The sequence below is a fragment of the Aotus nancymaae genome, unplaced genomic scaffold, assembly GCF_030222135.1.
Source record: "Aotus nancymaae isolate 86718 unplaced genomic scaffold, 86718_ANA_hifiasm-v0.15.2.pri h1tg000062l, whole genome shotgun sequence".
Taxonomy (NCBI): Eukaryota; Metazoa; Chordata; class Mammalia; order Primates; family Aotidae; genus Aotus; species Aotus nancymaae.
Genome location: NW_026988476.1, coordinates 5,890,394 through 5,907,428, shown reverse-complemented (window position 1 = coordinate 5,907,428; position 17,035 = coordinate 5,890,394). Strand labels below are relative to the sequence as shown.

The following is a 17,035-nucleotide window of genomic DNA, read 5'->3' as shown; positions in this document are numbered from 1 at the left end:
TAAGTACATATTTTTCTTTTGTTCACTCAATAGAGAAAAATGTATATTTCTTGTGTTGGCTTTTTGTATACGATTGAAACTAGTAAAATTTGAAAATTGGCTAAGTGTGTAAATTATTTAGTCAGTTACATGAAGCACATAGTTCTTTTGAATATGACACCCTATGATTTGACATTTTTTCATTGTCCTAGTATGAGTGACCCATCACAGAAATGAATTGAATTCAAATAGTATTTTTACTGAAGGAAAAACTAAAGAAGCAGCAAAAATACTTTGGATGCAAAGTGTCATGATTGCTCTTATTTACAATCTGTCTATAATTTGAATATGAAATTGTGTTCTTATTTCTCAATCAGGTTCCTTTCTTTGGTCCTCTTTTTGATGGTGCTATTGTGAATGGAAAGGTTCTACCCATTATGGTTAGAGCAACGGCTATAAATGCAAGCCGTGCTCTGAAATCCCTGATTCCATTGTATCAAAACTTGTATCCTTTTTTTAACGTAATGGTCTCACTTTAATGTATGTCTACTCACAAAGGTAAATATTTCTTATGTATTGTTAAAGGCTTTTATTTTCTGGGGTGGAGGGGGTTGTTATTATTTTTTTGTAGAAACGAAGTATCATTATGTTTCCCGGCCTGGTCTCAAACTCCTGGGCTCAAACGATTGTTCTACCTTGTTCTCCTAAAGTACTAGAATTATAGGTGTAAGCCACTGCACCCAACCTGATTCCTTGTTTATTGATATATAAGTTATGATAATTGAATGAATGATATATTTTCTTTTATGTATTTTTTATTTTTGAGATGGAGCCTTGCTTTTGTCGCCCAGGCTGGAGTGCAGTGGTGTGATCTCGGCTCACTGCAACTTCCAACTCCCGTGTTCAAGTGATTCTCCTGCCTCAGTCTCCCAAGTAGCTGGGATTACAGGTGCCCACCACCACGCCCAGCTAATTTTTATATTTTTAGTAGAGATGGGGTTTCACCATGTTGGCCAGACTGGCCAGGCTTGTCTCAAACTCCTGACCTCAGATGATCTGTCTGCCTTGGCCTACCAAATTGCTGGGATTACAGGTGTGAGCCACCGTGTCCAGTCCTCTTATATACTTTTAATCAGTACTAATCTTTGGTTAATTAGAGTACCATTATGTGTCAGGTACTCTGCTACTCTGGAGTTGCAGAAATAATCAAAATAGTCATTGCAAAGAACTCAATCTAGTTGGTGAAACATACTGTGTTCAGAATACATGTTTCAGTAGAAGTATGGGCAGGTATTCCAGAAGTTTATTAACAAGGGGTCTCTCATTCATCTGGAAGAGGTGGTGTTATCCAGAAACCCTTCTGAAAAAGTCAGAATTGAACCAATTTTGAAGGACAAATGAGAGTTAATCAGGTGGACGAGCCTAAGAGCCTTCCAAGCACAGAGAACAACATAATCAGAGACATGGAGTTATGAGAAGATGTGGAGCATTTAAGAGCATAACTTCCGGAGCCGGATTGCCTAAACTCAGATGCTGGCCACACTTTCTTAGCTTTGTAGCCTTGGGAAAGTTACTTAACCATTTGAGCCTGAGTCTTGTCTATAAAATGAGAATGATAATAATATCTAGCTCATGGTGTTATGACAACTAATAATGAGTCAATATGTGTAAAGCTCTTAAATCAGTACCTGGCACACAACATACACACAATTTGAAATTGTTTTCTGATATTTCTTTCTAAAATGAATTTATGTTTTTTATATACTTTTTCTATATGATTATAAAAACATTTTATTTTTTATATAATAAACTGTAAATGATAAACTTTAAAGGAAGGTTTTTAAAAATATCTTAGTTCCATTCCACATGAAATAGATTTATTATCTTTTTTCTTTCTTGAAACAATCTCACTCTGTCGCCCAGGCTGGAGTGCAGTGGTGCGATCTCGGCTCACTGCAACCTCCGCCTCCCAGGTTCAAGTGATTCTTCTGCCTCAGCCTCCCAAGTAGCTGGGACTAACAGGCACCTGCCACCATGCCCAGCTTATTTTTGTGTATTTTTTTTAGTAGAGGTGGGGTTTCACCATATTGGCCAGGCTTGTCTTGAACTCCTGACCTTGTGATCCGCCTGCCTCAGCCTCCCAAAGTGCTAGGATTGCAGGTATGAGCCACCACACCCGGCCTAAATTTATTATCTTAGCTTGGTAGTCTACCATGTACATTTTCTTCTTTTGATGGAAATTGACTTAAGCAATCTGGTTAACTCTGTAATTTCTCATGTATTCTGACACAGTGAAATGGAATTGCAGGTGGATCATGGTATGTTAACATTGATTAAGCTTAATGACATTTCTGTAGTATTCTTTTTCATAGCATTTATATCTTCACTTACTTTAAATTGAAAACTCATATTTGAAGTAGTCATTTTAGTGAAATGATAAGGACTAAAATGAACCTTGAATTGTCCACAAAAGTGTAATTTGGAGACATCCACTAAATAGCGAACTATCAATTGAAAAGAAATTTCTGTAGGCAAGTTCAGTGAGTAGTATGGACATGGTGAGTTTATTTCTAAGTCACTTGTCTTTGACTATACAGTCTGTTTATTGTTTCTGAAGATTTTTTTGAAGACTGTATTGTCTATTGATTGCTTGAAGCATTAGGAGGAACTATGTTTTTAAGAGTTTTTGTGAACTCTGCTGAGGTCAGCCAGTGATCAGTTTTATTTCCTTTACCTTTGGGGCATGGAAACTTGAGTCTTTTCACCAGATGTGAGTAAACTACAAGGAGATTGATTCATGAAACCCATATTCAGCAGCTTACCATTTATAAGATCCACACATACAGTGTATATTTTTAGGAATTCCAGCTTCATTCCATAGATACGGTATCTTTTTCCTTTAAACAAAACAAGGTGCTTACTGACAAATTCTCACTTTGCTAATTTACTTTTTCTAAATTTTTATTCTTCTGATTTTTACTTCATTGTAATACATGTTGAATGTCCCTTCTCTGAAATTCTTGAGACTAGAAGTGTTTCAGATTTCAGATTTTTTTGGATTTTGGAAAATTTCATTATACTTACCAAGTAATCGAGCACTCCTAATCTGAATACCTGAAATCTGAATGTTTCCTTTGAGTGTCATGTCAGAGCTCAAAAGTTTCGGATTTTGGAGCATTTTAGGTTTTAGATTTTCAGATAAGGGATACTCAACCTGTACTTCCATAAAAGCTTTGTACTTTTAATCTGTTTATTGGAGTAGACTTTTCCGTTTATTGTTTCCTGAATATCTCTAGAACAGTAGCTAATCTTACATGGAATATATAGGTTATTACCCATAAATTTTATGCACATTGTTAGCTTCATCAAGGATGTTTGCTCTCAGACCTTTGCCTCTTTCACAGTTCACTTTATCCTAATGTCTATTCTGAGAGTTAGTGTCCTCTTTCATTTCATTAAAAGTACAATTGAAAGTGGAGCACAGAGGTAGATATGGAAGAGTTTGCACTTTCTTGTCTAAATAAATGCCTTTAGTCTTTTTGGAAAGTGGTGAGATCAATTAGATGAGATTATAATGCAAAACTATTTGCCTCTTGTGTCATAAAATATGAACTTAATTTATTGAGCAAGCACAAACTTTCTTACCTGAGGTACAACAACATTTAAGATGCACTCCTTACCAAGTAGTTTTAAAATACAAAATCAAGAGTTTTGAGAATATGACTTAATTTTTTTTTCTACAACCCTGTTGGGTCTTCTGTTTCAGACTTCATATTACACTGGAGGTATATGAAAGCTGGCTTTGCAGTTAGAAAGCATTAATTTTTAACTCAAGCTCTGCCTTGTGATCTTGGCCAAGTCACAGAATCTCTGAACCTCACTTTCTTCAACTGTAAAAAAGATGCTAATAACCATCTTAGAATTGTTGTGAAGATTAAATGAGATAATGAATTTGGATCTACTTAGTAAATGTAATAACAAGTTACATTATTTTGTACAATGATTAATGTCCATATAAAGCAAGTCTGCCCAATACCAAGGAATTGCCTAATTGGGTTTTTATGTTTGGTTGATTGGTAGATTGATTGATTAGGTTGGATTTTTTCAGGCCTACTTTATCATGTTTTTTTTTTTTTGAGGCAGAGTTTCGCTCTTGTTACCCAGGCTGGAGTGCAATGGCGCGATCTCGGCTCACCGCAACCTCCGCCTCCTGGGTTCAAGCAATTCTCCTGCCTCAGCCTCCTGAGTAGCTGGGACTACAGGCACGCACCACTGTGCCCAGCTAATTTTTTGTATTTTTAGTAGAGACGGGGTTTCACCATGTTGACCAGGATGGTCACGATCTCTTGACCTTGTGATCCACCCGCCTCGGCCTCCCAAAGTGCTGGGATTACAGGCGTGAGCCACCGCGCCCAGCCTCATGTTTTTAATGGTCAGTCTTGCTGAGATGTTAATAGATACTACATTGGAGAAAATTGATGAAAATAGTAAACGTGAACACTTTATTTAAACAGAAAATCTGAAGTTTTCTACCAGCAAAATTACTCCTGGAACACAGTATAAATACATTTAAATCAGATAGATCAAACAAATTTTTTCTGACTTGGAATCTTGAGTTTAGAAACTTTAGGAAGTTGTTTTTCCATACTGAGTATAGTATATATATATATACCTAGGGTAGTATATGTATACACTCAGCAAAGTCTGGGAGTATCTCTACTTAATACATACATACATATATATATATATATATATATATATATATATATATATATATATAAAGTTCTATATTCTAAATGTTGGGAAATGACTTCATACAGGTGCATTATTTGATTTTCAAATGAATATGTAATAAACTACAACTAGACATTTGTATTTTAAGATATTGAAATACAGGTACATCTATCTTAGTTTTAAATGAATACTTCAGAAACATAATGTATTAAGTTTAAGATGTACATTTTTGAAATATTCAGATTAAGTTCTCATTAAGGAAAAACATCAAGCATTCTAAAATTGGTCAGTAATTTAGTTAACATAAATTACAACAGAAACTGAGATACAAGTAGGCTTTGGAAACCACCAGTTAATCCTTTACTCCTCATAGAAGAAATGAAGGGCTAAAAAAAATAATAAACTTGATTACATTTGGGTAATTGCACCACTGTGCCAGTTATTTTATGCCCAATAAAAGTACCCACTAAGATTCCACAGCATAAATTGTGCTATTTATGATCATTAAATACAGTTTAAATTTTATCCTAGGAACATCTTCTGTAACTATGAATCTAATGTTGTTCACTAAATGGGAACAATATTGATTGTCATATGCTACCCAAATCGATCATGCCGGCAGCCAGAATTACAGTAATCTGTCTGTATTGATGACTGTCTTTCAAGCTTTGAAACCTCTCCTTCACTTCACTTGTTTCTTACATTACTTGTACTGGAAAAGCATTTTCTTACAACCTCTGATTTTGTCGGCTAGGTACTTTTTTTTCAGGCAGGGGAGGGGTCTGGAGCTCAATTTGTTAGTTTGATCATGCAATTAGAATTAAAATGCAACACTGGGGAGGAAAACCAAGCAGATTCTGTGTAACCATTGGACCAGAGAGGTATTTCAGCTTTAATCGTAGCCATCATTTATTAGTTACCTGATGAAAGAATGTTCTTGGTTTTTTGTTTCTGTTTTTTGCAGTGGCAATAGTAATTCCAAATTATTAATTTCATGACCTTAGCCATCACGTTCTATTCCTTAAATAAAATTTTTAAAGCAATTATTTGTTTTGATCCTAAAGACATTTTGACTTTGACTTCTGAATAGACAAATGTTAAATATGATACTTTTAGGTGTGTACTGTTTCTTTTATAAGTGAGAGTAATTATACATAGAAATTTGCAGAAGTTACAATATATGATCATGTTATAGTGAGGGTTCTCAGAGAAACAGAACCAATAGGATGTATATATACAGGAAGAGAAAAGAGATTTGTTTTAAGGAATTTGTTCGTATAGTTGTGGGGGCTGGCAAGTTCAAAATCTGTAGGAAACTCAGGGAAGAATTGATGTTGCAGTCTGAGTCTGAAGGTAGAATTCTGTCCTTCCTCAAAGGACCTCTGTGTTTTCTCTTAAAGTCTTTAACTGATTGAATGAGGCCCACCCACATTATAGAGGGTAATCCGCTTTACCCAGAGTCTACTGATTTAAATGGTAATCAAATCTAAAATATAACTATAACTGTATAAATATAACAATATTATACAGTAATTATGAGTATATTTTATATATTATATTAATATTATAAAATACAACAGTAACATCTAGACTGGTGTTTGACCAAAAACTAGGTCCCATGACCCAGCCAAGTTTACATAAAATAACCAATATAACCTGTTTTTCTTGTTTTCTTTTTATCCCTATTACAAATTATAATTTGAGAAAAGTACATATATCATAAACGTACTATGTAATGATTATTACAGTTTAATCATCAACAAGTCAAGAAATAGAATTGTACTATTTTTCTTCCTTCAAAAATAGGTATTGATCACTTACACAGTTAGCAAAGATTTTGAGAGGGATGCAAAGACAAATCAGATAGTAATCCTATTCTTATATGCTTATAATTTAACAAGGAGAGAATAATACATACATTACTAATTATAATAGAAGATTAAGTGAAAATGTTGTGGTAGGGTTATAGATAAAATGCTGTAAGAGTTCCAAGGAAGGAGAAATTACTTTGGAGTCAGAAGATCAGGAAAGAATATTTAGAAAATTTGGGCCTCAAAAGGTGGGTTTTGAATAGATGGAATGCAACATGTCTGTTATAATTCTTGTAATTTATAGTCTTCAGGCTTTGTATGTATGCATATATGTATATTATATAAGTATAATCTTAAATATACAGTATGGGGGATATTATATAATTAAATGGCATTTTAAAAGAACACTTTATTCCTAGATTTAGAATATTCTTTCCTACCACAACTAGTATTATTTGATTTCTTCTAATCTGTTTAGATTTGACTTTTTCTTAAATACCAGAATTGGGTTTCTATTTAACTTGATCAGGCAGATTACCAGAAGTCTATTATTATTCTTCAATTAGTCACAGTTTGTTATCCCTCAAGTTCTACTACTCAAATGTGCGGTACCTGTTGCAAAAGTAGGAGAACCAAAACTAAGTGGAATGGAATTGATTGGTTTTACTAATGCAGTTGCCTTTCATTATGATAAAACATTATAAAACCTCTTAGGGGAGTCTGTCAATATTGTTGCCATTTTACGTTAGAAGAAAATGAGTTTATTGAGAAACTATATAATTATATATATCCACAGTCTTTTGTAGATTATTTTCTCAGAAGATAACGTCAATAAGTGTGGGTTATCCTTAATTTCACGTGTAAAAAGAGGATAATAGTACCAAATTCAGGATGTTTAAGGATTAAGTGAAATTATCCACATGAAGCACTAAGTAACCTGTCTGTCATGTAGCAAGAGCTCAGAAAATGGTAGTTACGTGAGAGTTAATGATGCTGTCATTATTATTGTCTACATCGACACTTGGGATATTCTTCTAAAATGCAAACCTAAGTACAGACAGTCCCCAATTTAGGATGGTTCAGCTTTATGATGTTACAAAAGCAATATTTGGTAGAACTCGTACTTAGAATTTTGAATTTTGATTCAAAAATTTTTATAATAACTTTATTTAAAAATAGGCTTTGGGCTGGGCATGATGGCTCACACCTGTAATCCCAGCACTTTGGGAGGCTGAGGCAGGTGGATCATCTGAGGTCAGGAGTTCGAGACCAGCCAGACCAACATGGTGAAACCCCGTATCTACTGAAAATACAAAAAATTAGCCAGACGTGGTGGCGCATGCCTGTAATCCCAGCTACTTGGGAGGTTGAGGCAGGAGAATTGCTTGAACCTGGGAGGCAGAGGTTGCACTGAGCCAAGATAACACCATTGCACTCAAGCCTGGGCAACAAGAGTGACACTTCATCTGAAAAAAAGAAAAATAGACTTTACATTAGATGATTTTGCCAAACTGTAGGCTAATGTAAGTGTTGCAAGCACATTTAAAGTAGAATATAAGGTTATATCCTTATAACTGGGATAAGTTATACTGTTCAGTAAGTTAGGTATATTAAATAAATTTTCAATTTATGATGAGTATTTTGGGATGTAACCCAATCGTAAGTCAAGAAGCATCTGTATACTAAAAGACTTATGATGGCTCTTAATTGCTTATTGAAACAAGTCTAAATTTTTTGATGACCTGGAAGCAATTATTTTTATTTTACCCTCCCCCCAGCCTTATATTTCTCACTGTAGTTTTGTCAAATATACCTGTACTTCTCCCCAGCTCCATCTCCCATCTTTACCCTCATCTCCTACCACACTGTCGCCCAGGGCACACTATGTGTCCAGATAAGTCATATTCATTATTCCCAAATGCCCTTCTTTTTCAGTCCCATGTTGTTACCCCAATAATGCCCATCTCTACTTTTTTCCACCTAACATACTCATTATTCATAACCCAAATACCCTTTGTTTAAGAAAAAAAAAAACAACCTCCTTTACTATGCAAAACTATTGTTCACACTGCCTCAAAACATTTTGTTACAGTGCTTAACTGTGTATGTACATATTAGCAAGTCTTACTTATCCTCCTTGTTTCACTAACTTCCAGCACAGTGCCTAGCCTATGGTAGATGGCTAGCAAATTATTTTAAGGATCTATGCTTTTGAAGTTTATATTTATTATCATGGATTTTTTTTTAAGAATGGAAAACCCCCAAATATTTTTTGTAGTAATTTATACTTTGTGATTTGTATTAGAATAGTCTACAAATCTTAAGAGTTGGCCGGGTAGGTAAGAAGAAAAAACCTAGGATCAGTGAAAATTGCCTCTGGTACATGAATAAGCCAAACTAGCGCACACACAAAGGTTTTTTTTGTTTTGACTGCTTAATCAGTAGTATATGTTTTATTAGAGGCCATTACTGAAGATAATTTTCAGGTATCATTCATTAATGAAGGTTTTCACTTCATTTGGTGTTGGGAGATCTCTTCGGGAGAAAAATGAGCTAAGACACCTCTGACTTGATGGCAGTGACAGATGGCATGGGGAGGATACATCTTGGTGTCCCCTGCAAGAAGGAGGCAGCTTGAGGCTGAGCCCTGAAGGCTGACACTTCTTGCTGTAAGGCAAGGAAGGTGGTAGCAATAGGAGAGCAGTAGGGGGCAGCAATAGGAGTCTAGATGCTGATAAGGTTTCCAATTTTGCTGCTTCAACATTTGTACCAACTACATTAGTGATTCCATTAGGAGCTCTCAAAATTTTGTGCCATTTTTTCTTCATGCTTTCTATGAAGGTCTTAAATATCGTGGACAAATTTATTAGTTGTTAAATCAAATTGATTAGTTAAATCAACTAAGATCTATAGTTATGGTCATTCATTCTCTTCAAAGGAAGAGAAGATAGTTCTTCAAATAAAATGTCTCATCAGCTAAGTGATCCAGGTTTTGTGGTCTTTGAAATGCTCACAGCCATTGTGCCACTGATATTAACCATTGCAGTAAGATCTCTAAGAGCAAACATTCTTCTTTACCTAACAATCTGCTCTGTAATTAGAGGATTAAAATCTCCTGTATTCAGCCAGCCGCAGTGGATCACACCTGTAATACCAGCACTTTGGGACCTTAAGGCAAGCAGATCACTTGAGGCCAGGAGTTCAAGACAAGCCTGGCCTACATAGTGAAACCCCGTCTCTATTAAAAATACAAAAAATTAGCCGGGCATGATGGCCCACCCCTGTAATCCAGCTACTTAGGAGGCTTGAGTCATGAGAATTGCTTGAACTCAGAGGCAGAGGTTGCAGTGAGCCCAGGTTGTGCAACTGCACTCCAGCCTGGGTAACGGGGTAAGAGTCTGTCTCCAAAAAAAAAAAAAACTTTTGTATTAAAGACACGGCATTACAATTTTACAATTAAAGAATTTTTTGCTGTGCTTAAACATCTTCTTGGCCTGGATTTTGCTGCCAAGCCTTGTTGTCTTTGTAGTCTGTGTATACAGAGTAATTATTTAAACAAGGGCCCCATATATGTGACACACTTCTACAGTGACTCTAATATATTTTTTGTTATTTCAGTTTTAATTTGTTTAGCTATTCCTTTCAGAAAATGGCAGTATATGCCTGTTGATGTTACTGTATTTCAAAGGTACTACATATCTTTAAAGATGGTAGTTTTGGTCTAGCAAATCCATGTCCTTTCAAAAAGCAATAAATGTGAATCTCTGATGTGTAACATCTTTGTGATAATAATAAAGTTTACTCTGTGTGAAATAACATTGTATCTTAATGTTCTCTAGAGATACATTAAGATTTTAAGGTTTTACTACTACTATTGACCAATAATTACTTATAGTTCAACTGTGAGAGCTCACAAAAAATGACTTTAGTACATGGCCAGTTTCTATTTCTGTTAACATTGTTTTAATTCTAGAGATATTTTCAATTTTCATCTTCTACCAAGAACTTAATGCACTAATGATAAACTTAAGCAGTTTAGGATCATTCATTTATTGGAGCATACAGTCTGGGCCAGATGGAAAGAGAGCTCCATGAATGTATGAATGCAGTGCACTCTTACCAGAGTCCAGCAATAGTGATATATACCAAGAAGGATGGTAAAGTTGATTAATTTTAAGTGGGAGAGGATAGTAGGGTGAGAGGATGCATATTAGAGGAATGGCTTTATCATGGAAGAATTCTACTAATACTTCAAAGACACATGGGACTTTTCCAGGCAGACATGGTCAGGGAAGAGTTTTCTAGGGGTAAGAAGTGGCCATGGAGGCATAAAAGTATGATATAGTCAATAAATAAAAGGAGTTCAGTACTACTGGATGATATAGAAGGAAGAGTAGTGACAGATAAAGATCAAGAAATAGGTCAAAACCAGATAATATAGTCAAGCAGAAAGAAAATCAGCATAAATGTGGTTTTCTAATGCTATTGATGATTTTATGGCAGCCAGTGTCTAAGGTAACAATTCCTTCTGCTTTTTTGTGTTTTTTTACTTTTTCACTAGTGGAACAGTTACAGTTTGAATTTCTTATTTTTCATTTTCTAGCAAAGCCTTTCCAAAATGTTTATTGATCATTATTTTCATAAAGTCTTTATGATAATTAGTTAAGCAATAATTGCCAGGCTAATAGCACTAATAGCCAGTGTTACTTTTCTTAATGAGACTAAAAAGGTCTCTAAATATTTGGTAATATTTATACATATGTATCATTTTTTAAAGAGCATCTGAGCTTTTCATATTTCTTATGATAGATTCATGGTAGACTTCATTCTTGCACAACAATCCTTTAAACTTTACCTATGAGATACTTTTATACAATTATTGTCTTTACACATTATTACAGTTTTACATGTTATTGATGAATAAAATACTTTTGTCCTAGTCTTATAATACATTTGCTTCATGGCAACAACAACAACAACAACAAAAAATACCAAAAGAAAGCATTACCACCATCTTATCTATTTTGTCAAATTTAGATGCCAGTCTGGACAGGTGGGTCATATCACAGTGCAGGAGAAGAACTAGAATTCATCAGGGCATGGACAAACTGCAGTATTCCCTAAAAACAACCAAACTTGAAGTTTGCTTCTATCTTTATCAACTCCTCACCTATGCTGGAATAGGGATTTTTTTTTTTTTTCTATATTAAAACCCTATGATGTTGCAGTTAGTGATGATTGTGCACTGCTCTACTCACATTATTGTTCACCACACCTACTACATAATGTACTAGTTCTATTGTAGTCTTTGTTTAAATATGAAAACAACTGTAGATTCAGATGCTGTTTGGGGATTTCAAAGAGCAAAGAAAAAAAGGACATAAAGCTGAAATTGGTCTTTAAACATGTTTGACATAGGAATTGAAGTGCTTTTCATTCATTCTTTCCATTGACTAAACAGGCCTTTTGATATTAAATTTTCAATAACAATAATGGAATTGAAATTAAACTATGGGTCACAAATCTATCCATTTTCTTCTAACTGCTGTTTCTCTCAAACACTAGAATACTGCCTATTTAAATCTTAACTTTTGCTTGCCAAACCACTGTTACCATCCATCTGTTCATGCCAATTGTAAAGAAGGTTCAGTTTTTAGTGAAGCTTTGCATTTCACATAAGATATGTGAAGTGAAATTTCACAAGGGACATGATGGATCCTGATTCTTAGTGATAAACCTTTGGGGCCATCAGGGTTGGCATATGGTCCAGTATGATATGAAGGCTTGGGTTCCCTGGCTTCACTTCTTTGGCGTGAAGCTGATAAAACCTGGCTCTTGAGTATTATTTCACTGGACACCAATCATGGGCAGCAGGAACTGCCCATTTAACTCTCTGTGGGAAGGAAGCCCAGAGAGCGTTCACAATGGTACCATTGTCGAGTTGCAAACTGCTCTGAACAGCTTGACAGCACTAGGGAGGAGGGGAAGGGGTTGCTTTACTAATTGCTGTTCAGAAGAGAAGAAGCAAAAATAGCTGTTGCAGAACTGATGTTTCTACATTTACTTACTCTCTTGATAAGAATGTTGACTTTTATTTAGCACATAGCTGCTATGAAAAAGAAAGCAAATGAATATATTTAAGCAGCCACCTGTAGTAATTCCTTGTTAACATGCCATTATCTATTTTTAGCCCATCAGATTATTGCAGAGCAAAAGTCAGTTTTGCCTTTTTTTATTAGATGAAAATGAAGAATTTTTTATTTTCATAAGAATTTAACTGAGGTGAAGTGGATAAAATTACCACAATTCATATGTAAGATAAGGTTATAAATTTGGTTTAATTTACACTTTGCTTTTTAGGATTCCCGAATGCCATCTGAATACATATAAATGATATTAGTATAGAAATGTAAATTAACTTTCTACATAGCACAAGTGCTAAAATAATCCACTAAAGATAAATTAGTCAGCACATCTTAAGGTTAAATGCCAGATTTATTATTTGAGTAGCTCGTAACTATTTCAGTCATGTATAATTATCTCACTCATTGAATTCCTTCTGGTTGGATTTTTTTTTAATGTGAGGGTTGTTTCCTTTTTTATGAAATATTGTATGCCCTGATATTTATATAAACACTCCTCTCGACCTTTCTGTTTTCTTCTAGTCAGCTTTGTCAGCAAGCAGTTGGGTAGTTCTGTTGCAAAGAAACAATGATCTACAACCTGAAAAAAAAAATTAGTGCTTATTTTCGGACTCCAGGGATTCTGACCCCATAGATGATTCTTTTTTTTTTTTTGGCTGAAATGAAGTTGACTAAATTATATTGCAGTAACAATAATTTATGTAGCATGTTCTTAAATAGGATAAGGAAGAGATATTTTAAGAAAACTTTTAAATCAGTAAAGTTTTGTAACAGGAAGCTCTTGCTAGATTTGGGGAAGTTCAAGTGCATGTTTTGTAAAATTAGAAAATCTGTAAAATTTACTAGTATTTCATATCCTGTGTTCTCTTAAGTAATTTTAGTAAATGGGCACCAATACAGTATTTCAAAAACAGTAATTCATTGAATGCCCATTCTTCCTTTTACTGCAGAATAGATTATATTTAAGTCAAGATTAATGGATAGATTTTGATGTTAAAGTCCAGTGTCTAAGCCTGTCATTCCCTGGGGGTATATAGTGCATTAGTTTAAGCCAATGTACTGCTTATCATAGATTCTATGACACTGTCTTAAATACAGCTTACTGTACTTTGTTTCTACTTACTATGATAATGAAATCACTTTTTTTGTATTCCCAATAATTATAGCACTTAAACAAAAATCTTAATTAAATTAGTGCACATTTAGGTAGAGATAACACTTAAGTAATTGTACACTGTAAAATTTCACTTATTTGGTTTTTGTTGTTTTTTTTTTTTTCCTTTTTGCAGTCTTCTGACAGGGTTCAAGTTTAGCATTTTGCTCAAATATATTTGTGTCTTCAACTTCAATGTACTAAAAATTGTGTTCTCAAAAAGAACAACACACAAGATTGTTTCTAGTATCCTCCCAATGTTTTTTTAAACTTTTTAAACTCTTACTCTCATACTAGTGATTTTCAAGCAGTTCTCTGTTGACTTTGAAAGTCTCATTATTACTAAATTAATTATAATGTTTTCAAGTAGATCTTTCCAAGAATGAGAGTACATTATAATTTCACTAAATTTGAAATCCAGATAACCTAGTGTTTCTGTTTTGCTTCGTAAAACTTTCATGAAAATAGAATGTGTGTGTGTATATATATATATATATATATATATATATACACACACACACACACACACACACAGATATTGGATAATCATATTAGTGCTTTTTGAAACCCACCAATGATTATTGGATTATTAAATCAGGAAGGATTTTCAGAGCCTTTAGGTAGGTTTAAATTTTTAAGCCTATTTATTTAAGGTTAATCTTTTTAAATGTGTTTACATAAACTTTGGTGGAATTGGGCTTATCAACTTTTTACTTAATGTTTTCATTTAGTAATTGACTGATTTATGAGCAATTATATGTGGTCCAAATTTTATTCAACTCCAGCTTTCAATTTCTGTATCCTCACACTGCCTTAGCACCTGTTATGGATTTTGAGTCATCTGGCAGCCCTTGGGACTTAGATAAAGAAGTACCAGGTGTCCTGCCTGTCTCCTAATTGAGACGCAGTGAAAACAATATAGACTTGGCAATATGGTTAAAAGGATGGATTAAAGCCCAGCTTTGTCTGCTCTGACAAATCACAGCTTTTTCTTCATGGTGTAGATAGTATCAACCACTGAAGAATTTCATGAATATAAGGCATCATAAAAATAGACAATAATTTGTCATAACCTGTTGCAGACTTTCAGAAAAATTTTTATTAACATAGTGTAAATAAGCAATATTAATAATGAGATTCATGCTATTTGTTTAGGGGAATTTTATTTTTTACTACATATGAACTAGACTGCATGTTTCTGGAAGAAGTTAGTTACAGTAGGAAAGAAATGGAATATCCTTCCCTCTGCCAGATCTTAATTTATCAGATCTTGCTTTATAAGGTAAGCAGTAGAGTTTGCTTTCATCTTATAAATGAACAATGTCTATTAGTCCATGAGACACTAATTACCCTGTGTATTTCAGAAAACATGGTACTTTACTACTGATAATAACCATGAGATCCTTGAGATATACTTGCAAAGTATGTCTACTCATATGCTATGTCTCAATAAAATTCTTATTTTTCATTCTTTTTTCAAGACCCTATGTAATGATATTGCCTCAGAATATTTAAAGACATTTCAAGGCCTTTTAAACTGAAGTGCCAAATGTGGTTTGTTTTCTCATTTTTATTTTAGAACATGCAAGGGGTTTTACTGTAATATAGTCACTAAAGTATAGTAAATTACAGTAAATATTATTTAATATATAAACAAACATCTTTCAAAAATTGCCAATTTTAGAATTTAAGCTAATATTCATTATTTTGAGGTAACTAAAAGGCCTTTGCTTTTTCACCACACAGCACCCAAGTCATTGAGATTGGATGTAGAGAGAGCATTGGACTATTAATTAAAAGAACAAGATTTTAGTCCCAGCTCTATCAGCAGCTTTGTTTATCCAAGCAAATCTTTGTACTCTGTATTCAGGCTAGCCTTATTGCTGCCTATAAACATTAGTAAAATAAACTAATTTTACTAAGTTTCCTGAAAGCAATGTTGTTGGGTGTATCCTTCCTCTAGTTCACATTATCCTAAATATTCTCAATAAATGATGCCTTGTCTTGGGATAATCTCTTTTAAGATGGCCTTTTCAAAAACCTAAATATAATATTTTTCAAGTATTATTTTTCAAGGGTATTATTACTTCTATTCTTACGATATACAGAGCAGTTTTGGAAATCTGCCTAAAATGATTTGAAATTACCCGTCATTTAATTTTCCCTATAGAGATTTTCTCGTTCTTCCCTTTTTTCCCTTCTCTATAAATGGCCACTTTAGCAAATAGAATTTGTTTGACTAAATTCATTGTCTCATACCATTGTAGAATTTATGAAAAAATTTTAAACTTTTAAGAAATTATCACAACCAATGGGAGAAATGTTTAGTTCAATGCTAAATTATGAGTTATAATTATATTGCATAAAGAAAAAAATCTTTCTTTAAGATTATGAGGATTTATAGAAGTAATTATCAGTTTTCTTTTCTCTTAATGTAATACTTTACATATTTATATATTATGCTTTAGTCCCTTTTTTTTTTTTTTTTTTTGGTTCCAGAGAGGGCCAGCAAGATCAAGATCAAAGGGCACAGTAGAACAAAAATTTTTCTCACAAGGAAGATTCAAACTCTAAATCCAGTCCTAGGAAAATTTCAACTACATTTGCCCCAAAAAGGTTTGCCTTTATGGAACCATATTGGGATTAGAGGAAAGGGGCGTCAGTGTGACAGACACCTCCTAATCTACTATCAAACCAACTTTATTCACTCCTTCTAGAAGTTGTAAGCAAGTCATTGAATACTACTGTGCCCTGTGTTGGGTGCAGAAGACGTAAAGATAAGAAGACATGGTCTCTGTCCCCATGGCATTAGTCTCATCACTAGTCTGTAAACCACAAAATGGACAATTAAAATTTCAATAACATAAGTAGAATGCCTGGATTACTAGTCTCTAAAGTGAAGTAGTAGCATTGAAGGACCACCAAATCTGCCCCCAAGAATCAGGGACAAAACTGTTTCTTAAGAAAGTGTGCTTAGTGGAAGAACAAGCCTAAGGAAAGAGGCTCTCTAAAGGGAGCCTGGGAGGTGGGTGATTTGCAGCAATCTTCAAGATGTGTGATGTGGAAACTTACCATAGCCAGTTTCAGGCTACCAACCTTACAAACTTTATAAGTATTGAATAATTGACTCTGATCTGCTCAACTTAAGTAGTACTTAGATTTCAACTACTTAAGTTACATCTCAATTATGACTTAAATTGTACTCTCAAAAAAAA

At 34.1% G+C, this 17,035-nt stretch overlaps 1 protein-coding gene across 8 annotated transcripts in view; it reads left to right on the top strand.

Moving 5' to 3' along the window:
* RALGAPA1 (Ral GTPase activating protein catalytic subunit alpha 1) overlaps window positions 1-17,035 on the top strand; it is a 297,306-nt gene that overhangs the window by 264,720 nt on the left and 15,551 nt on the right. For all 8 annotated transcript variants that reach the window (XM_012469045.3, XM_012469051.3, XM_021674917.2 and 5 more), the window contains one exon: window positions 357-484. In XM_012469045.3, the coding sequence (XP_012324468.2) occupies window positions 357-484 (128 nt within the window). The remainder of the gene's footprint in view (window positions 1-356; window positions 485-17,035) is intronic.